The sequence below is a fragment of the Panthera onca genome, chromosome D2 (assembly GCF_046562875.1).
Source record: "Panthera onca isolate mPanOnc1 chromosome D2, mPanOnc1 haplotype 2, whole genome shotgun sequence".
In the NCBI taxonomy this organism is placed as follows: domain Eukaryota; kingdom Metazoa; phylum Chordata; class Mammalia; order Carnivora; family Felidae; genus Panthera; species Panthera onca.
Window position 1 is genome coordinate 51,420,287 of NC_138349.1, and position 23,126 is coordinate 51,443,412.

At 42.5% G+C, this 23,126-nt stretch overlaps 1 protein-coding gene across 1 annotated transcript in view; it reads right to left on the reverse strand.

Moving 5' to 3' along the window:
• The window catches only part of LRMDA (leucine rich melanocyte differentiation associated), a 1,023,158-nt gene that overhangs the window by 445,247 nt on the left and 554,785 nt on the right, over positions 1 to 23,126 (reverse strand). Inside the window, exon 3 of the mRNA XM_081790523.1 lies at positions 6,502 to 6,630. Within this exon, the coding sequence (XP_081646649.1) occupies positions 6,502 to 6,630 (129 nt within the window). The remainder of the gene's footprint in view (positions 1 to 6,501; positions 6,631 to 23,126) is intronic.

Consider the following 23,126-nt stretch of genomic DNA (forward strand, 5'->3'; position numbering starts at 1 on the left):
GTATTCAGACATGATATGGCTGAGACCATGACCAAGTATCCAACCCTACTGGAGAAGAGCCAAGGACAGTGTGTGTATGTGCATGTGTATGTGTGTGTGTGTGTGTGTGTGTGTGTGTGTGTGTGTGAGAGAGAGAGAGAGAGAGAGAGAGAGATACACACACACATATACACAACGTGAGTGTTGGAGAGATAAGGTCAACTCCATGGCCAGTGACTACCAGCCCAGTCTAAATGAACTAAGGGAAGAGGAGTAAGATAAGCTATGAACCAGGAGATAAAAAGGTAACCTGGGAAGTCCAGGCTTTAAAGTATACCAGGACAAGACAGCAATGCTGAGAGCTTAACAGAAGTGTAACAAAGGGCCAGCAGAACAAAGATGGGAGGTCAAGTAGGTAGTGTACAGATGAGACGTGAGACATTGGTCGACTGAGAAAAAATTTGCCAGATGCTGGGTTTGTGCTCTGAAATCCCTTTCATGAGCTCCCTCTGCAGCTGGGTACAGGGTCTGGTGCAGGAGGGACAGGGCAAGCACAGGCAACCGACTCCTCCTGTATTTTAGTTCCTTTCCTCATGCATTGATTTTACCTCCTTTGGGTTTCAGAGTCTGGGGTTATAAATCACCATACCTGGGTTCTAGACTGAGCACTACCAATGACAATCTAGGTGACTTCAGAAAGTTCATACAAAAAAAAATGTTCAACTCTCTCAGTTTTTTCATAAGAAACGAGAGTACTAGGACACCTAGGTGGCTCAGTCAGTTAAGCGTCAGACTCTATTACAGTTCAGGTCATAATTTTGTGCATGGTTTGTGAGTTCTGCATTGACAGTGTGGAGCCTGCTATGGATTCTCTCTCCCTCTCTCTCTGTCCTTCCCATTTGTGCTATCTCTCAAAAATAAACTTAAAAAAAAAATGAGAGTATTCACCAATGGTACTCACCTCACAGAATGATATGGATGTAAAATTAAGTTATAAAAGTCAAAGACACACTCTAAATCTATGCTCTGACCTTGGTTATAATGTAGCTGAAGTAAGATCAAATAAGTTTACATAATTCTCTAATAAAAATGGCAATAATACTGACCATTACATAGAACTTAGAATAACCCTCACAACAACCTATGGGGTGGGTACCATTATTGTCCCAATTTTGGAGAGGAAAGCAAAGCATTGATATGTTAAATAACCAGTCCAAGAACATGCAGCACGTGGCAGGGCCAGGGTACAAGCCCAGGAAGTCTGACTTCAGAGCCTGTTCTTAACCACTATCTGACAGTACCTCTTGCCAAAGGATAAAGCAGCCCATAACCCATGTTTGCAGGATCCAGTAACAGAGCATTGTTCAAACATACCTCATTGAGAGTAAAACCAAAATGGAAAACTCTATGTATGCAAACAGACAAACAAGCACACCAGAAATTAAAACCAAAACAAACTTCTCAAAAGAACTTCAGGTAGAATCCCATTTAATAGCAAGCTTTCTAATATACTTAAAATAAGATTCAATTTGTAAGAAAGAACTAATACCTTTGTAGCAGGTGAATAATTACTTGATTCTAGGTCTCTGTTTATTACAAATATGAAGTCAGTTTTTAAGGAGATGAGACACCACGGTCCATGTGCAGGATCACTGCAGGAGTGAGGCATGCCTCTGTGTATACACACCTGGTACAGTCCCCTATCACACTGGCTCTACATTTGGTACGTGACTTGCTCTGGCCATGGATCAGCAACATCTGAGATGCAAATAGGGCTTGAAAAGTACTTGTACATTAGGGCTTTGCTCTTGAAACAGCTGCCCCATGCAGAGCAGCCTGTGTTAGCCTATTGGAAGCATGTCGTTCAGTCAACAACCAGCACTGACTTCCAGACATATAAGTGAGGCAATTTCAGACCATCCAGTCCCAGTCAGGCCTCCAGATAATGGTGGCTGCATATGGACCAAACCAAAATCCACAGGAGAACCATGCAGTTGAGCCCTGCCCAAACAACTGACACAGAGAATGTTAAATAACGTATTTGTTGTTTTAGTCACTAACATTCGAGGTAGGTTATTATGCAGCAAAGCTAACTGACAGAGCCCAAATCCAAGGCATTTCATGGAGTAAGGAATAGCAATGTGGAACAGAGCAACTCTTAAAGAGTCAGGGGTATATTCAACAAGAAAGTAGCAGAGTCAGTTGGCCGAAAAGGTAGGTCAGAAGTATTAGGTTACAAGGGTGCCATACGGTGTTACTCTTGCTTTTACCTGGCTTTCATTCTGTGACTTCTGGCTCAAGTATGTGGGGAAATGAAGCTAATCTTCATGATCATACCAGTAGAACAGAGGAGAAAGAAGTCATGCTGCATCCTAAAACAGCCAACTAGCACCTTTCGTATCTAGTGCTAATACAGTATTCTCCATCAGCACAGCAATATAACTGGCCAGCTTTACAGTTACACATCCCCTTCTGCAACAATTCCCCCCATACCACTATCATTTCTCCCTCAGCATTACTGCTACAGATTGGAGAAGCTGAGGAATTAAAAAGGAAAAGGACTCAACCAAAGACAAAGAAAATCCCTCAGTACTGTAGGGCCAAGAGGCCTGCTAATCTCTGGTGACAGCAACACTGAGAATACAACCATCCTCCAGCCTGATTTACTACCTTAAAAATGAGAAACATATACAGTGGAATATTGCTCAGCCATAAAAAGAAAGAAATCTTGCCTTTTCTAATGACATGGATGGAACTAGAATGTATTATGCTAAGTAAGATCAGTCAGAGGAAGACAAATACCATATGATTTCACTCATACGTGGAATTTCAGAAACAAAACAAATGAACATATGGGCAAAAAAAGAGAGAGGCAAACCAAGAAACAGAATCTTCACTATGGAGAACAAACTAATGGTTACTAGAAGGGAGGTGGATGGGGGATAGAGGGGGGATAGGTTAAACAGGTAATGGGGATTAAGAAGGGCATTTGTAGCAACGAACACCAGGTGTTATATGTAATTGATGAATCACTAAATTCTATACCTGAAACTAATATTGTGCTGTATGTTAGCTAGCTGGAATTTAAATAAAAATTTGGAGAATGAAAAAGAAAAAAATGGGGAAACATTCTATACAGCAGAGGAAACTATTTAAAAATGAAAATGCAACCTAGTGAATGGGAAGAAATGACTGCAAATCATATATCTGATAAGGAATATCTAAAATATATGAGGAACTCATATAACTCAATAGCAAAAAAAGATCTGATTAAAAAATGGGCAGAGGAACTGAATAGACATTTTTCTAAAGAAGAAGTACAGATGGCCAGTAGACACATGAAAAGATGCTCAACATCACTCATCATCAGGGAAAGGTAAATCAAAACCAAATTAAAATGAGATATCACCTCACACCTGTTAAAATAGCTTTTATCAAAAAGACCAGAAATAATAAGTGTTGGCAGGATACGGAGAAATAGGAACCCTTTTGCACTGTGGTTGGGAAGGTAAACTGAGGTAGCCACTAAGGAAAACAGTATGCAGCTTCCCAAAAAATATTAAAAATAAAAACACTGTATGATTCAGCAATTCCATTTCTGGATATTTATCTGAAGAAAATGAAAACTAACCCAAAAAGACATCTATACACTCATGTTTAGTGCAGCATTATCTATAACAGCCAAGATATGAAAACAGTCTTAAGTGTCCATCAGTAGTTGAATATAAAAGAAGTTGTGATATATATATGTTATATATTATATCACAGTATATAATAATATATGTAACTATGTATTTTAGCCATTAAAAAGAATAAAATCTTACCATTTGCCACAACATGGATGAACCCTGAGGGCATTATGCTAAGTGAAATAAGTCAGAGTAAGACAAATACCTTATGATCTCTCTTACACATAGAATCTAAAAAACAAAAAAAACAAAAAACAAAAAAAAAAAACAAAAAAATCCAGAGTGGATTCCTGCACATTTTCATCATATTCTGTGCCATGTTGTAAAAATGAACCCTCTAAAATGGGAAATAATAATTCTTAGTAAATTCATATGAAACATGAATCTTACTTCTTAGCGTAACCTAATCACACTAATCAGGTAATCTGTCTATCATCAATATTAACATCAATATTTACTCAATGCTCCTCAAATGCCAGTGGTACAGTGGAAAGCAATACGATAACCTACCTATTTTGAACACATAAGTATCCAACAAATACTTTTCATTGATTATTAAATAAATCAGAGGTCAATAAAAAAAAATCACCCACTAGGTCATCTGTAGACTGGGCTTATGCAAAATGATGTTCTTGTTTTGTGTGCTCTTCTTTTACTCGTTTTTCTTAGGCTGGTGCTGAAATGAGCTTGCATTTCTTAGCATGCACCAATAAATGCGACAGAGAACTGGCCAGGAAGTTATGCTGAGGGAGAAGAGGAATTGAGTTTGGGATTAGCATTTGTACAGCATCTGCCAGACAAAGTCCTTGTGGGTTGATCTGTGGGCTGTTCTGGAAGTCCTTCTCACAGCACCATTTCTTATATTGCCAACGTCACAATAAATATCCCAGGGCAGAAGTAGCTGGTTTTTCACCCATGCAGAAACCTGTTTTGCTCACATTATCATGGCACTTGGATTCCAACATGCAAAAAAGGCTTTCATATATTTTCTTCTTTTTAACCAGTTCTCCTAATAGGCAAGTGAAAGCTGTGATCTCACACATACACACAAAATGAGAAACAGAGGTTTTCAGAGGCTGACCTGTCCATAGCCACACAACTAAACATGATTAAGCTGACTCATGAACCCAAGTTCAAAGGCTAGGACTCTACAGTGGCATGGGACACAGGATATAAGCACTAGGGCCCAAAGGAGGAAATTTACCATCCAGTTCTATTCTAATAACCCTTCTGTTCTTGAATGATTTAAGAATATCATCCAAGTGGTCACCTAAGACAGTGATACAGGGACTATAATAATTTTTCAAACAATGACTAAGAAACTTGGTTGACCAAAGGATAGGAGAGGAAAAAAACCCATCAATATTGCCTTATGATATAGACTGATATTTATTTGTAAGCCCTCGCCTTCCACTTCTATTAAAGTGCCAATTTATAATGACCATCCTAGTATATTTTACCTAAAAAGAAAATACTGTCTCATGACTTAAAGTATAAACATCAGTTAATAAATGATTTTGCCTCTCATTCTTAAAGTGGACATATGCATACATGGTTTTATTTCATACTCTACAGAAAAGGCTCTGATCCCTTTTCTAGTTCTAACTCGCCATGAAAACATGAACAAGTGACTGAATTACTCTAGATCTCAAATGTTTCACTAACAAAACAAGGTGATTAGACTTCAAGTCTGAAGCAACACAAGAGAATGGAAAGAATTTTGGATATAGCCACAGTTAAGACTGAATCTGGGATCTAGCATTTTGGTAAATGTCTGGCTTTGGGTCCATGCTTGACCTCCTTCCTCATTCAGGTAAATGGAGAAACTGCATCCATCTCCCAGGGTTTGGTAAGAATAAAAAATAATATACTTAAAGGCAACCAGCACAGTGCCTGACCCACTCAATAAAGAACAGCTGATGATAATCATTCATTCATTCATTCATCCCACAAACATTCACTGAACCTCAGTTCCATGCCAAGCATTTTTCTAGGTGTGATGGATACAGGAATTAACAAAACTGATAATCCTCCCTGCCTTCCAGCTGGTGCTGTGGCAGCATGGAGACCCATAACTGTATAGAGGAGCTAAGTGCCTTATACTGCAGAAAGCTTCCGATTCCACTCTCAGCCTCCCTATAGAATCCAGAGCCATTAATACCCCTGTGCCTCATCCCAGGCTGGCAGGGGACAACACTTAAGGGGACAGCATGCAATAGAAAGACTCTGCTAGACCTCTCTCATCACCCTAGTACATCAAACGCCACGGAGGGCAGAGTTACCCCTGGGCTTCACACATATCTCGCACCTTTGCCCCTTCCCCCTCTGCTTTGCCAGAACTGTTCCCCAGGCCTGCACCAGAGCGTTCCAGAAACCTCCGTGAAGGCCAAGTTCGCTTAGAGGCACTACCCCGTACTTCCCACCAGAGGTCGCCCTCCCACACAAGCCCAAGCAACTAGAACCGGGCTTTGCCTTCTCAGCAGCAGTGACATTATTTTCTTTCTCTATTTTTATCTATTAAAAAGATTTCTTCACAGCCATAACTTAGATCTCTACACTAAAATGGAGCAACAGGAAGATATAATGGTGCATTTCATTTATGAATGACCTATAATAAATTACTCTGAAGTGTCCCGAGTGCCAGAAGACAGAACGCTTTGTCTGCCCATGGACTGTATTTCACATACTTTAATTTAGCTGACACATAAAACTCATTTGACATTTCGCAGGTATTTGTGTGGGGCGGGGGAGGGGAGTACAGGGGAGGGGGTGTGCGGGCGGGGACCACTGCAGGGCAGGGCAGAGAGTGGAGGCAGCGGGCAGAGCCAAGGATATCTGGTTCTTGTTGAGGGTTAAGGTATGGAGCCTGGGTAACCCTGGCAACACGAGGTCGTTCCCGAGCAGATTGTTGTCCAGGATGAGTTCCTCCAGGCTCCCGAACGCGCTCAGTCCTTCCAGTGACCTGCAATGACAAAGGCAACAGGAAAAATGATCCTGCACTAAATCAGGGAGGCCATTATGAGCCGAAATAAATATTTTAACCTTCCCTTTCAGGACTGGGAATAGTTTGGGCTTGGTGCCTGTCAGCAAAGTGAATGACAAGAATTAGTAGCGGGAGCCGGGGTGGGGGCGGCGGGGGAGAAGGGGCCGCTGGCACTCACCGCATCCTTCACGCATTGCCAACATGAAGGATGAGGGTCACTTAGTGAGTAGCCAGGATCCAAAACAAAGGGCTTCAGATACGGCCTGCAGGATAAATTTGTCAATGTCTTGTGCCTTCAGGCACCCAGCCTCGGCTGACCCTAACCTCCATTCCCAAGATAAATAACTCTGTCACAGTTCACCTTCATTCCCTGGACACAAATTTAAGTTGTCATCCATCATTCCTGCCCAGAAATATCATACCCCTCTTACAATAATAAATATAACTTCAAGTATCATTTCTTAGCGGTTCTCCTCTGCACAGTCCAGGAAACGGCAAGGAAGGCTTCCTTGCTCTCCCTTCTCAGCCTTTGACTTTTATCCCCCCCCCCCATTTTTTTTTTTTACACTAATCACTTAATTTGCGTCTGCCCAGTGTCCCTGTGGCTGCTCCCAAAGGCAAGGCATCTTCAGAAGCACATAATCACTCCAGTCGGAGAGGGTTGTTTCTTTTTCTTTCATGATTTCTTTTCCTTTTTGTTTTTGTTTTTGTTGGGCAGGGAGAGGGGCGGTGGTTTAAGGAAGGAGTTGGGGGAATTTCTGTTTCAGTGCTCCCGGCTTGAAGTTACAGTTTTAATTTATGGAAAGTGGATTTCTCACTTTATTTTTGAAAGAAGTGTGGAATGCAGCAATGTAGATGTCAAGGCAGTAAATAATCAAGGATCTGAAAGAATTAAGTACCCGGCTCAGGGGGCGGGGGGGGGGGGGGGGGGGGGGAAGTATCAGAAAGGGAAAAATAGCCTTGTTTACACAGTTAGCTGAAAGTTAACTCTTGATGTTATGGTCTCACGAGTGTTGGGGGGGAGGGGGGGGAGGCGGTGAGGGGCAGTTGTGCGCATGTGCTACTCTCCGCGCGCGCAGACGTTAATTAAAGAAAGCCGCCCGGTGGAGGGACTTGCACAGACACACATACTCCCAGCTCATTCACCTGCCAGACCCAAGAGCTGTGCTGAGCTTGCACAGGCTGACAGCTGAGCTACGACGTCGACCAGAGGGCGGACTCGCCTGGGATCTCCTGGCTATCCTATAAAATGTGACGAATCAGGGAGATGTTGTCTACACTATTTATTCATTTACTGATAGCACTTGCGTTACAGACACGCCTGCTTGTGTGTGCAGTGCCCGCACATCTGACGTGAGTGTGAACTTTAGCACCAAAGCTGTCTCCAGACATCTGTATCTCCTTTGTGGGATCTGTGCCAACAAGGCTCCAAAACAGGGAGTCAATATGCAGGAGGTGTGATGTGCAGTGTCAGTCATTAAAGCCCCAGACCCACTGGGCGCACAGCTACCTTGGTGTGTCTCATTCCTCAGGGCCCAGCACCCAGACCACCCCCACTCCTACAGCCAGCACTACCTGCTCCACAGCAGGAAGTCAATACCACTTACATTTTGGGCTAAGGCTCAATGGGGTCATTGTGCTTCATTTCTTCCTCCTCCTTTCTCTTCTTCCTCATGTTTCGGGGGGGGGGGGGGTGGGGGGGGGACAAACCAACACACACACACACACACACACACACACACACACACACGAGAGTTGTGACTCAGCTCCACCATTTACTTCAAGTGTGAGTTTGGGCATTATCAATAACCCATCTGCACTCCCTTGTTCTGTGCTGTTTCCAGCCCAGAGGAACTTATGAATATAAGCCAAAGAAGATGAACAAACATGTCACTAGCAAATGCTGGTTCCTTTCTTTTCTTTCTTGTTTTTATTCACTGATTTTTCTGGTAGCTGTGACCTTAGGGGGTGCTTTGGAGGGGGAGTGTGTTCTGGATGCAGGGAGTGGGCAGATGAGCAAATGTGCAAAGGTGTGCAGCAAGTCTGGCTTCTGCAGGGAAACTTCCACCTTTCCTGAAGTCCCTTCCCTCCGTGGGGGTTAATGAGTGATGATGGAAAAGTGCTTTTCAGGAGGAAGCCCTGTTTACCACAGGGGCGAGGGGCATTGAGGCCACCTCCCTTCAGGGTGCCTTATGGATGGCTAATAAGTCCTTTGTGCACAAACCTCAGTTGGGCTATGGTCAAAGGCAGCATCCAAATACACATTGTTCCTGAGTTATGTTATGCAAATATAATACTCTTATCATGAGAATCAGCAAATGGTTGGCAACTGGCAAGCAAAAGAAAGCTCCCTTCCAAGAGTGTTTCCAGGGAGGCATACAACAAAATGACACAGCACACAGAGGGACAAAGCTAAGAACACCAGAGGGAGTGCCCACAGAGCTGCCTTTCTCTGGGGCGGGCTCTGGGGCAGAGCTCAGTTCTGAGTCAAACTTCACAGAAGAGTAGGGGACGTTCAGGTTCAAATCCCATTACCTGTCTGGTTGTAAGATTATTTTTGCCATTAATGTTATTAGCTGCTCAGCTAAAAGGGAACCGTGTTACATGGCGGGGGAGGGGAGGTTGCTAATTAATAAATCCCTGTCTTCATGTCATCAGTGTAGTGTGCACTTGGTGATTTAATCAGCTAAATTCAGAGCTGAGGAGACAGAGTAGTGAAGGGTAAAACTGGAGAAGACAGGATTTCTGGGGCTTGGTTGGCATGCAGAAGCCAATAAACACACACCTGGAAGATGGCTTTATTTTTTGCTTTTAAAAATTGGACTTTTTCTGTTATTGCTGCTGCTGTTTTCATGGAAGGAGGAGGGGAAAAATTATTTGCATCCATCTTTTTTTTTATTATTATTTTCATCCATCTTTGAGTTCATACCCCTAGATACAAGATGCCTGCAAAGAGGTGTGTGCTGTTAAGTAAAATGACAAGGCAAAAAAGGCTTTAAGGATCCACTCAGATCTGTGCTGTTTAATGGGACAGCTACAGTAGCTACAAGGAAAAGATGATGAGATTGCAATTCCTCTGCCATAATCTTGTGTGTGCACAGCAAAATGCACCCCACACCCAAGGGCCCTGGTGGAGGGGACGCCTGTCACTCCACAGTTACTTGCCGGCTTGGTCTGCAATCTGCAGATGTTTGAGGAGTGGGCTGTGAAGGCAACGCAGACATGTGTGCCAAGGTCAGGGGCTGGGGTGGGAGAGCAAGGCTTCACCCACTACCTGGGCACAGGCAGCTGGAGAGAGGTCTTCCCAGCCCAGGGAAGAGATGCCAAGGGCAAGACAGGGAGACAGGGTGTGCGGTCTGACCTATGGCAGGTGGTTTGCTCTGAAAACCTAATCAGCAACTCCGAAGCACTTCACCAGCAGGAAAGCTGCCCATTATCTCACCCACAGGTACCATCTCTGTTACCTCATTCACAGGGCTCTGGCTGGGCTCCCCCAGGAGCCACTGCAGCTGCTGGGAGAGTCCCTGTGCCTTTTCCAAAGTCATATCAAAATGACAAAACATCACAACGCATTCAGCTCTAGCGGATTCAAACAGAGAGAACTTTTAAGTTTCCACTGTAATTAACCCTATCCTCGTTAAGATAATTATGATCAAGCTTCCTGTCACAGTTAATATCCCAGCATCATTGCCCGTGGCTCACACTCTGCCCTCATTAGCTTATAAAAACAGTGGCACTAACCAGGCGGCCCCAGCCCTTTCCAAGCTAAGCCAGTGGTTGTGAGCCGCTAAGGAGGGGCCTCAGGCAGGGCAGCAGGCCCCACAAAGGGGTGGTCGCTTGAACCCCAATACCTTCTGCTTCTGGGTGGGCTTCTACTCAGTGGCCTTCATTCTATTCCCAAGTTAGCCACTCGTCAGAAAGGGGAAGGAAAAGGGCCAGGACCACAGCAGAGCTGGTAGGTTTGGGGCATATGACCTACTAATCCCTCCTGCCTCTTACCCAGCAAAAATCCAGCCAGAAAAATCACCAGAGGACACCTCCAGAACCCTCCATTCAAGAAATGCCAACCTTATTCCTGGGGTGTAAGCAGTGGTAATCATTAGAGCCCTCTTTCCTCCATTCTCAGCCTATAAAAGGGGTGATGCTCCTCCCCAGCATGACTCAGGCAGGGATGGGGGACACAATTAACCACAGACCCTAAGAAGAAATATCTCTCTCTGTGGAACCACAGCTGGCCTCAAACCCAGAACCAAAGGTTGGAATGTTCTCAAACTAATTAAGAAAATAAGATCGGAACTAAAATCTTTACCTACTCCAATATATCTATCCAGATATCTCTCTCTATATATCTATATATAGAGGTAGACATATCTAGATAGATAGATAGTTATAACTGAGAAAATGGGAGTTTATGAAAATTCTAGAGAAGCTACCCCATTTGTCTTACGTTCACCACAGCGGCTATTCCTGTAGACCTGCAAGGTTCCGCTGCTGCCTGCTCTGTAATGGTCTTTGTGGATGACTTTCGTCTGCCCAGCCCCCAACAAAAAAGGGATCTCAACGTAACCTCCATAATACCTGGAGAGTTGTCAAATGCACAGTAAGGGTTCAATACCCCTTTGTCAACTGACTACAGCTTGACCCTGAGCTTGTGAGCCACTCCGAGAAAAGCTGACAGTAAAATCCCAAGGGCAAGGCAAAGAGCAGGCCTCAGGGCAACCGGCCAGAGGCTGGGAGGGCAATGTCCACACCCATTCCTTCAGAGGCCAGATGCCTCCTCCTATTTACCCTGAGGCCAGCGTCTACGAACGGGCAGAAGTGACATACAATGAGTTTGCACCCATACACCAGAACCAGTTATTAGGCTATTTAAATCCTTCCTTACCACTTGGGAATAACTGCAGCTCTGAATACACTGAGTACCCCCTCCTGCTACCCTGGCCACTCTTCGGAGCCCCCCAGACCTTTCACAGTCCAGCAACTAAGTGGTTAATGCCCCCACAGCACGGAGCCTCTAGGGACCCTGCTCTAGATAGGATGTTTCTGATTGATCAGTGTAGTTGTTTAATAATTTAAATATCACCCTTGAGAGCAGGAACAGCAACTTGCACCTTTTTTATTTGCCCCACCAGGCCAAGCACAGGGCCTGGCACACAGCAGGTCCTTGGGAAAGGTCTGCAAACTGACAAGAGAGGCCATGACCACAGCTAGAAGAAAAGGGCAGGCAGCACAGAGCTATATAGAGGGGATGAAGGAAGAAAGAAAAGAATGGGACAACAGTGATATGGCAGCTCACAGCCCAGAAAATGGCCCAGTGGCAGCACTTCTGAAAGGCCATTAATCCAATCACATAAGAGATACTCTTTCTCTCTGTCACAAAATTCTTTTTATAGCCCATGTAAATGGTTATATGTATCCACAGTATATTACTAGAGATAGTGTAGTATATACACTATACAGCATATGCCACAGAACACTCCCAGAGATGGCGCGGTACGTACACTATACGGTGTATACCACGGAATACCACTAGAGATAGCATAGTATATACACTATACAATATATACTACAGAACAGTACGGGAGATGGCATAGCACACTATTCAGCATATACTACAGTATGTTAGAAGAGATAGTACTATGTTATATGTACAGCTGGGTCTAAATATTTTCTGTATATTTTTCTGTCAGGTCACATAGCCAGGGATATATATATATACGAGTAATATAAGTATACCAATAGGGGATGAAAGTCTCTAAAAAAAACAGACAAAGGTGGAACAGGCTCATGGCTATGTACAATAGTGTATACGGAAACCATGTGACAGTATATCATATGCAATTTGTCAAAGTCACCCCAAAGCCCTTAAGTCCCCTGTCAGGATAGATGATCCTTGAGTTGCATGGAATAAAATTCAACACTGGTGTAACAGCCCTGAATCCAAGACCAGTCGAAAATCTAAGGCAGCTGACAAAGTGTTTGTTAACTCTAAGTGGGATTACGTGTGAAGCCATCATGTACCATACCTAAAATACTAATAAAACTGTTATATAGGATCCCTAAAGAATTATTGGAAATGTGTAAAGAGCTGGAAACACAGAAGTGGGTAATACAACCACACTTATTTGAAAAGGGAAGATTCTTCACACTTTGGATTAATAAATTCATATACTTATGAAATTCTAGTCAGATTATACCTCTGAGAAACTGGTATTTGTTTGCCCTAGGACAAAATAAACCAGGTTTCTGGTCATGATACCCTTTTTACTTTTACTACTAGGAAGCTGAGAGTGAAATGGTGACTCAGATGTAAAAAGGTAATCCCGTGGGGTCTCTATATCCGCTTTCTAACTTTGTAGTTGAGAATTGTAATTTATATAGCCTTCATATTTTATCTATACATTTTTTTAATTAATTCTAATAAGCTAGTTCAGATCCTCTGTAGTATGAAACAAGATACATATATGGCATTGAGTCTCAAACAGGCAGTTTCTGTACATTAAGGACAAGTTCTGTGAGACCAGCTATTAACGTGGACAGTTAACTAGGAATAAAGGTATATTGTACCAGATTTCAAAAAGGCTTTGACATATCCCTATGTCAGGAGAGCAAAAACTATGCTAGAAAATGACAACTTTAGACAGAGTCATAACTGGTTAAAAATATAACTGAAGAACACTAATTAATGGCCCAGCTTGCAATGAAGGAAGGGTCCGGGGACTTTGGTCCTGTTTTTGGCCAATGACTTGGTTCAGCATATGTTTATCACATTCATGGAGTGCAAGACCCAAGAAAGATATCCAGGAGCATACAGTAGGATCCAAAATGATCGTGTTGGAATCAACACATTGTTTCAGCCCAACAAGATGAAACTTCATATTATCTAATGTGAAGACCTGAATATAGATTTCAAGTCCAACTACCCAAGGGGCGTCTGGGTGTCTCAGTCAGTTGAGCGTCCAACTCTTGATTTTGGCTCAGGTCACTATCGCAGGGTCGTGGGACCGAGCCCAGGGTCAGGCTCCGCATGGAGTCTGCTTGAGATTCTCTCTCTCTCCCTCTGCCCCCCTCCTCCAGTTGTGCATGCTCTCTCTCAAAAATAAAAATTAAAAAAATTTAAAGTCCAACTATCCAAAAATACCTATTTGGAGAAAAAAAAATAAAAGGCAAATGTAAATTGGGGAAAATACTTCCAATCTAACAATCTAAGGTTTAAAATCCTTAATATTAAAAGAGCTTTTGAAAATCATTAAGGGAAATCTGAAAGCCCTAAGAGAAAAACAAAATACATGGAAAGAAAATACACAAGGAATATATATGGTCAATACTAGAAAGGTAGAGTGAAATTTCAACTTCACTGGGAATCTAAAATATTCACATTAAACAAGATATTTTCACTTAACTAACAAATCCATTGTTTCCCTAAATCTTAACACAGTCTTGTCAAAAGTTCAAAGTAACAGACCAACACAACACTGATGGGAGAGTGAAGCTGCTATAACCTTTCTGGATGGCAATTTATATTAAAAGTCTTAAAAATGATCACCTCATATCCAATAATTCTAACACTGTATTAAATAAATATCAAATAAATGTGCATGATTTAAGTATGTTCCCTACAGTATTATTTATAGTAACAATGTAAACATACCTAAATGCCCAATGATAAATGATTACAGAAAGCTCGATGTATCTGTATAATGAAATGCCATGAGGTAATTAAAAATGATATTGTATACATATATCTACTGATTCAATAAAATGTCATGCTATCCTTTTAAGTACCTAAAATGAAGTTATAATACATACAGCACACACATTACAATCTCGTGCATGGAAATTAAATCATCTATTTCTCCCCTCCATTCCCTACACAAATTTTATTTTTTTTTTTATTTAAAAAAATTTTTTTTTAACATTTATTTTTGAGACAGAGAGAGACAGAGCATGAACAGGGGAGGGGCAGAGAGAGAGGGAGACACAGAATCTGAAACAGGATCCAGGCTCTGAGCTGTCAGCACAGAGCCCGACGCGGGGCTCGAACTCACAGACCGTGAGATCATGACCTGAGCCGAAGTCGGACGCTTAACCGACCGAGCCACCCAGGCGCCCCACCCTACACAAATTTTAATGTGTACCATGTTTTCCATGTAGATGGTTAAGAGCCATAAAGTAGTCTGTTAGTTGTTCCTAGTTTATAAACTACTGTTAATGTACATAGGGACATTATGACAATTCTGTATGTATATACTGACACTTCAAAGCATACAGGTATTTACGTACCTACATACTGATAGAGGGATCCAGATATATACTACTAATCTGTGAGCAGTGGTTATTTGTAGGGTGTTTTTTTTTTCTTTTCTTTTATAGTTTTCACTAGTTACTAGGTTTTATATCATGAGTAAGTATCATATAATCAGAAAAGACTTTAGTAACTATTACTTTTAAATAAAATGATTCTCCAAACATAAGATGCAGGAACCTTGCATAAAGAGCAGTGTGTATAAAGGTTTAGTATGAATCAGCAGAGTGGGGCTGCCTCCCCAGAAGGGAATCTGATCCTACTCTACTGGCCCCTAAGTAACTCTACCTGGAGCTTTGTTTCAGGTCTGAGTGCCAGACTCAAAGCAGCATCAGCATTTAGAAATATCATACAATGAGACCAACAAGCTGGTGAAGGGTGTAAGAAACAGTGATGGAGACGGTCAAAATTATTTAACCAGGAACACAGGAGGCTTAGTTGTTTCAAAGTACTATGTCTCTGGCATTCCAGAAGGCAGAACCAAAAACAAATAGGACAAAATAATAGAAGTTGGAAGGAAAGTTCTCAAGTCAATTTTTTAAAGCTTAAAAAGAGGGCTGTTCACCAAAGGAATGAGCTACCTTCTGAGTCACTATCTGTACATGATCAGAGGTTAGAGTCACAGAGAATGTTTAGAGGAAATTTCTTCATAGAATATTAGATTTGATGACTCTAATATTCTACCCAGATACTGTGCCTATCTAACTGCAGTTCCTTCCTTTGTAACTGCAGTTTATAAGGGCTCCCAAGAGCTGTTCCTTCCCTGCCAGACAGCCTGGTGGAAAGAGGACAGCAGAGAGTTCTAGCTCCGTCATTCTCCATCACACTAAACTGTGTGCCTTCTTCTGATCCTCTAGCTGGGACTGTGCAAAGCTTCTTCAATGCTTCCCTAACTATGGGGATATCCCCATAATTAAAAAGGCACATGTTGGGACGCCTGGATGGCTCAGTTGGTTGAGCGTCCGACTTCAGCTCAGGTCATGATCTCACAACTGGTGAGTTTGAGCCCCATATTGGGTTCTGTGCTAACAGCTCAGAGCCTGGAGCCTGCTTCGGATTCTGTGTCTCCCTCTCTCTCTCTGCCTCTAATCCACCTGCATTCTGTCTCTGTCTCTCTCAAAAATAAACAAACATTTAAAACAATTTTTTTTAAAAAAGGCACCTGTTAACACACTGGCCTCTTATGCCCTGTGAACTAGATTTCCAAGCCACAGTTCTATTTGACCTGTTGTGGTCTTCTTCATAGACTCATAGACTTTGAGTCCCAGAAGAATTGTAAGCTGTTCAATCCTCAACTTCACAGAAGGTGACTGATAATCAGAGAGCCAAGTGGCTTACCTAAAACCACACATAGTAACAAAGCCCTGCTTAGAACCTTTGGACATAGAGTGCAATGGTCCTTCAACTGAACTATGCTAAATAACCTGTAAATAACTTCTAGTTGAGATCTAGAAATGGAAATTCACTACTGCCACAACCTTTATCCAAACATTGTGTATAGCTTTCTAATCCATTCATTATATGTCCTCACAATCAGATTGAGGTCTTCAAATTCTTTTGCCTTTTGATCTACATCCCCTCCTGACCCTCCTAGGACAATCCCCTGAAGAACTAATTCTTATATTTGTTTAATGTGGCCTTCATGAGGTAAAGTATACTTTAGGTGGAGCTAGTCACCTTGGCATGTACCTCTCTATAGCTCACTCATTCATTCATTCATTTCATTCACTTACAAAAAGGTACTGAGTGCCAATTCTGTGCCTAGGATTTTGCTAGTCTCTGGGGTGATAAAAAGGACTGTGGCGTGCTCCCCTACTTTAAGCAGTAGATGTAAGCAGGGTAGGAGTTACCAGATAAGGCAGGGTAATGGGTTAGACTGGGATGATAAACAATACTCTGAGGAGGGGGAGGGTTAGGGAAGTTTTCAAAGAGGAAGTGGGCTTGAGCTAAATTTCAATCGGAATGAATTCTAATTCTGTGAGCACCCTCTTACACTTTATGCCAAATTTGGTTGCAAAGGAACATAAGAAGAAGAGGTAACTAATCCCGGCATGCAAGTAATTGCCATTCCAAAAAGCTTACTTGGCACAAGAAATCATACATGTGTTATCCTCTTCCAGCATGGCAGGCTCTCAAGATGCACATACATCTGGGGATATAAAAGATGTACAAGTCATGGCACCTGCTCCCCCTGGGCCTACCATCTATGGGAACAGAGAAAGAAGTTGGACTTGAAATGGAGAGACCATAACGGACAGCACATTATTAAGCAGTGTGGGCAAAATGGGCTCTAGACATTGAGAGGAAAAAAGTGAGGGCTGCAGCGGTCACTGTTTTCCACCCACTCCTCCTATGTTTGTCCTGAAGTTATTATAGCAAGTGGTTCCCTGAGGACAAAGGTGAGAACCAGGTACTCCTTATGAACGAGCTAGATGCCTCCATGTCTTATTCCCATCCCTTTGCCCATCTGGCCGTCCTCCATGCCTCTCAGTGAATCTTTCCTGCATTTCTCCCACCCTGGTGATAGGGCTTGGTCTGGGCTTTGACTGTGTCTCTGAAATTATTTTGGTTCACGGCTTGAGCTTTTATAAAACCACACATGCACGCATGGAGCCTGTGGCCTCAGGATCTTGTTTGTTTTTAAGAGTCTAAAGAGTGAGTTTGTTTGGCGGGTTCTATAAATGGAGGTTTTCTTTACTAGGGAGATGTAAGGGAGTGGACATGGTGTGTTGCAGCCGCGGTATGTGTGTGTGTCGCCACGGGGCGGAATTCAGCGCCTGGTGGGGGAGGCTCCCACAGCCATTGGGCAAACATATGTTGGGCCAAGAACACAGCTCTTCAACCTCATGAACTGTTTGCTTGAAAGATAACAGTGTCTCTTCCACACAAGCCTTTCACCACCCTCCATAAAGGGAATTTAATTCAACAGATGGTGTCTACTCATTGCAAACCAACCAGAAAAGGAGACATTTACATGGCTGTGCCTCAAGGCCCTGGGGACCCAAAGGGGCCCTAATCAAATACCTGCCCAAAGACTAGCTTCCCCATGGGTAGGGCCCCCTGGAATGGAATCAGGCCAGGAACACCAGCAAAAATATGTCAACTACTGATTCTGTGAGGTCCCAGTTGGCTGAAAAAGGTGAAAACATGTTTTCTGTCCCAGACTACAAGATACCTTTATATCTCCTGAAGGAAAGAAGGCCTTGGGTGATATGGTGACCTCCAAAAGTGGCTTACTATTAGAGCCATTTTCCTTCTTTCAAAAGAGCCCTAGTTCCGTGCTTTGAAAAATCTTACAAAGAATGACTTTGTTAGGATTGTACTCCATTTCATATAAAGGCATATTCTGGGACCCGAGGACCTACACCTCACAGAAGTTAACAGTGTTAGGGACAAAGAAGACAGATCAAATGCTTGCAGATGTGCAGCATGAGAAACAAGAGATTTTTACCAGGACTAAATGCAGGTTCTTTCATCCCCATCTGTCTCTTTAGTTACTTGACTGCTGCTCTTGGGGGTAGAATGTCATGGTGGTATTTTCACAAGGAAGATGGTATTTGAATGGAGACTATCTTGTCAACTCAGTGAAGCCAAACACAAATGTGGCAATTGGGCACACAAAGTAACACCACTAAATTTGGGTGCACGATCTCTGTTTTCAGTTTCTGGCTATCATTTTCTCATCCATTATGGTGGAGGAAAAATCCCAGACCTATACACTTTGCAGATATTGGAAGAGGCAGGACATGAGATAAGGTATCTAAAAACAAGCCTAGGTAGACATAAGGATTGTTGATATTTGAAAGATCGTTTTTGAAAAAAAAAAAAGTGTGCATTTTATTCTCAAAAGAACTAATTAGTTACCTCAGGTAAGCAAGCAAGTAGCTAATGCACCAAAAGACATACTAAAATGTATTCAGAATTGTCGGACAAATAAGGAAATGCCAGCTTGCGAGAACCTCTATCTGAAGATGACCAGGGACCCTGATTCTTATCCTGCCTTGGTGACTACCTTCCTGCAGTGCATCAGTCAAAACCTTTGTCCTGTTCTGGGCCTCACTTAACTCTTTTGTAAACTGGGGAGGCCAGACTCAATTATTTTAGATGTCTGTTCATTTTCTAACATTCTCTGCTCTAAAGTGGGTTACAATAGAAAACTCCCAAACCAAGCTAAAGTTTAATCTTTGCCTTAGACATTCCATCACTCAGTAAAAAGTTGAGCATACATGTAGTAATCTTCATATGGCCAAAAAGATAGAGGTTGGAGGGTAGCAGGGTAAGGGAGAGTTTCAAGTCTCAAGTATGAAAGCTGATTAACAAAATAATCTGAGAGGGGAAAGTTGGGGGAGAAGAAAACTCCCGCTCTCCCCCCTGCGTTTTTTCATCTTTCCTAGCATCCTAGACTAGGGAGTGACAGGCTAAGTGACACAGTGCTCAGAGGGCAAAAGATAAATGTTTGATGAATTGACCATTGGTAGGGAAGTGATGGGCTTTGTATGTGCATAATAGCCAAGCTGCCTTTCTGTGCCGATTGTCTGCCAAGATAAGAAGCTATAATGAATGGACCTTGAGATGTCCTGGACAGAAGCAGTTTTAATTTGATTGGTTTTAATAAAATTAATTTTAAAAAGAAGAAAATGGCAGAAGGAAGAGGGTAACAATTTGGAAAGACCAGGAAGACTGAGAGTTACATATATCCAGAGTGGATACTAACCACTGGTTTTTCCATTCATTGTGCTAGTCAAGTCAGCAGAGGAAGACAGGTTTGATTTCGTTACATTTGTAAATCATAAGAAAACCTGTATGTGCCCAGTATTGTGCAGAGACACTTGAAATATGGAAATTAAATGGCCTGGCTAAACAGAAAAGTACCATAAAAACTACAGAATGGATTATTCTCCCTCAGGGAATGTTTACTGAGCACCCCCTAGTGTGAATGAAACAAGTCTGCTCCCACCTGTGTGGAATCTGATGGGCTAAGATTTTCTAGCTAAGTGAGAAATACTCTTCCGGTCCAAGAACTCCTACTTTGATATATGCTGTCATCCAAGGGGCCATGCCTGAATGTCTTAGGTACCTTCTAACCCAGAGGCAACTAATCTCCCATTTCCATATGTATTCCATGATTTGGGTCCCCTGGCCCTACATTTGTGCTTGGCTTAACTGAGTTTACTAGACAGTCTCCATCAGAACAACACTTCTCTTAATGAAAACACCACAGTGGCAATCCAGGGCCAAGAGTGGTAGTCATCTAACCAGAGGCAGACAGGAGAAAAGAGGCTCACTCATCCCTAGGAGAACTCTAGCTATGCCCACTAATGAACTGCCCTATGGACTTTAGTGTGTGTGTGTGTGTGTGTGTGTGTGTGTCTGTCTGTCTGTCTGTCTGTCTGTTTGTGTGTCTGTGTGTGTGTCTGCATGTGTCTGTGTGTTTTCCATGTGCAAAACTGGGAGTTGGAGCAGACAATCTGCTCCATCTTTGCGCTGACATTTATTTGAGATCTTGTATGGCTCAGACACTCTGATAAGCCCGGGAGTGCAAATACAGTGAAGATATTATCCTGTCCTCAAGGGGCCCACGATCTCATGAAACAAGGGCAAAAACACAGTTATAACACAATGAGGTTTAAATGCTCCTTCTGCCTTCAAGCGACCATAAAAGATCTTTAAGGTCCCATCTAATATCTAAAATGTCCTAAGATTAGAGCCCTAACTACCATTTTTGGCTTTGATTTTTAAGACCAAGTATAGAATTACAAAGAAGTTTGGTTATCCAAGCACTTTAATGGTCACCTTCCATGATATCATGCATTTCCAGGGTTAGGAGAAAGAATTCTATGCAAAATGCAACATTAAAAATAGCCCCCACCCCACCTCTGAGGGTATACATTTCTCCATGACTGCAAAAGGAAAGCCACTCATTACTAAGCAGCTCAGTGAAGCTCACACTATTGGAGAATATAAAGTTTTATGAGCAGGTCTCTCCTTCTCTCTCTGGATATAAGTGAGAAAGTGAGTGAGTAAGAAAGCTGGAGAGGTCTGGCTCAGGAGTCCAGGGTGAATTATAGACTGCCGCTCAAAATTCACAGCTCTTCGTGGTAGGAGGTTAATATTCTCACATGTCATTAGGTCTGCTGGCTCTCCTGATGGTTCATTGAAGCAGGCAGCAAATTATTTCCTCAGGCTGCAGAGGACAGCACACTTCAAAGCAAGGGAACTCAGGTCAGGATAGGCCTCCAGGTGGATTAATGACTTGGGATCACAAGGGGTTGTCTCTAGGTAAGAATGAACCTGAAGCTTTTGACAAAGCTAACTTTTTTGATCTGTCTTGACCTGGCTTTCAAGCCAGACCTCCAGATTTTATTTCTATCACCTTCTAAGGACCTGTCAAGATTTGTGGGAAGACTGAGTAACCTGTCTGGTCATTCTATCTTCACTTGAAGTGCCTCTACCTGCTCTCTGCTATTGTACAACTCACCCATGGTTCAAGGTGGAGCTCAAACCCAACCTTCTTGGAGAAGACTTTTCAGCCTCTCCCAGATGTGGCTGAACTTCTCTCCCAAAGCCTTCTACTCTGCATGTTCTTTCCATAACTGTTGCACAGACTTGGTCTGCTCACCTATGTCCTAGGTGTCTTACTCTTGTCTCCTTGATAATTAATTAAAGACCCCTCTTGGCATCTCCCACAGTGATGGCTAAGTAGGAGGAGAGGAAAACCTACCTACCCTGGATATAGGCCCAAATCCTAATCCTATCTCCTTTCCAGAAGAAAGGGCCAAGAAGAGCCTCAGAAATGTTTATAAGACACACTCCTTAAAATACTTGTTTATCAGTAACTTGGAAAATATGTCAGTCCCAGCTCACCCAATTACTATATATGAGCAGATGCCTTCCTTTCCCTCGCTGTACCTAAGATTCCTCCAGAGGGGAATAAAGGGGGTGACTGTATCAGTGTGTCTAGAAGGGTGGTTTGTAGATCACATGTCTCAGAGTTCAGATGCCAAAAACCAACCCTAACTTACAAATCACTCTTTGTATGGCTGGGGTCTGGATATCTCCAGTTAATTTCCCCACATCATTTCCACGCATATCAAAGTGTGAGAATTATTGGGGGTCCTCAATTCAAATATCTTCAGGGGCAAGTCAGGTAACATGCTGTATTTCAATGAATCCAAGGTTATTTTAGGTATTAACAAGAGAGAAAAACCAATGTCAATTAAAAATAACCCAATGTTTCCTACCTTAAAATACCTCAGGAACTCTCTTCATTTCTTATATCCTGCTTGTGGCTTTGCAAGAAACACATTCATAAATCAAGGTCATTACTCCAACCAATATTTGCTTCATGATATCAAGTGTATGCCCTTTCCACATACACAATAATTTTGTCTTTCAATGCCAAATTACAGTGAATTATTAAATGGCACATGAGTTATCAAAAATGTGTACTAGTCAAGTGAGGTGAAAATAGTAACAACTTTAAGTTAGGATGTGTAGTGACAACAACTCCATCACAACTGCCTCCTGGCTGGTGACAATTTTAAGAAGGCATCCGTTTTGAGATGGATTCAGAGACGTTGAAATGTGGGGAGGAAATGTTCATTTTAGAAGTACTGAAATACAGACAATGCAGAGAAGACAGTAAGGACTGGTGAGGACTGAGGGAATCCCAGCATATGCTCCACCCAAAGGTATCTGAATTAGTATGTGTGTTGTCCACACACACAGTGATAGGCTGTACTTGGCCCAGGAGGGTGATTATGTTATCTGTTGTCTACACAGGAGTATCTCCCGGAATAAAGGGGCACTGTTACTCATTATGACCTGAAAATAGGCTTTAACTAGAATTGTCCTGGGCAGACAGGGATGGAAGTTACCCTACCCGTGAGCCAGCAAACAGCAACCCCTGAGCAATGTGATCACTAGAGCCTGATTAATTCTAACATTTAGGTCTGTAACATCACGCATCAATTGAAGCTGCTTTTCACTCTATGTCTTTAAACATCCCTGGAAGTCTGACATTTATAAGCCTGCATCTCTCTTAACTCCCCACAGCCACCCAGCATTGACCCAAAACTATCCCTTCCTAAAAAGAGATGCCTGTGCTTTCTCCTGAGAGAACACTGCAGCTCACCACAGAGATCCCTACAGGTGTTTGATGGGATTTCAT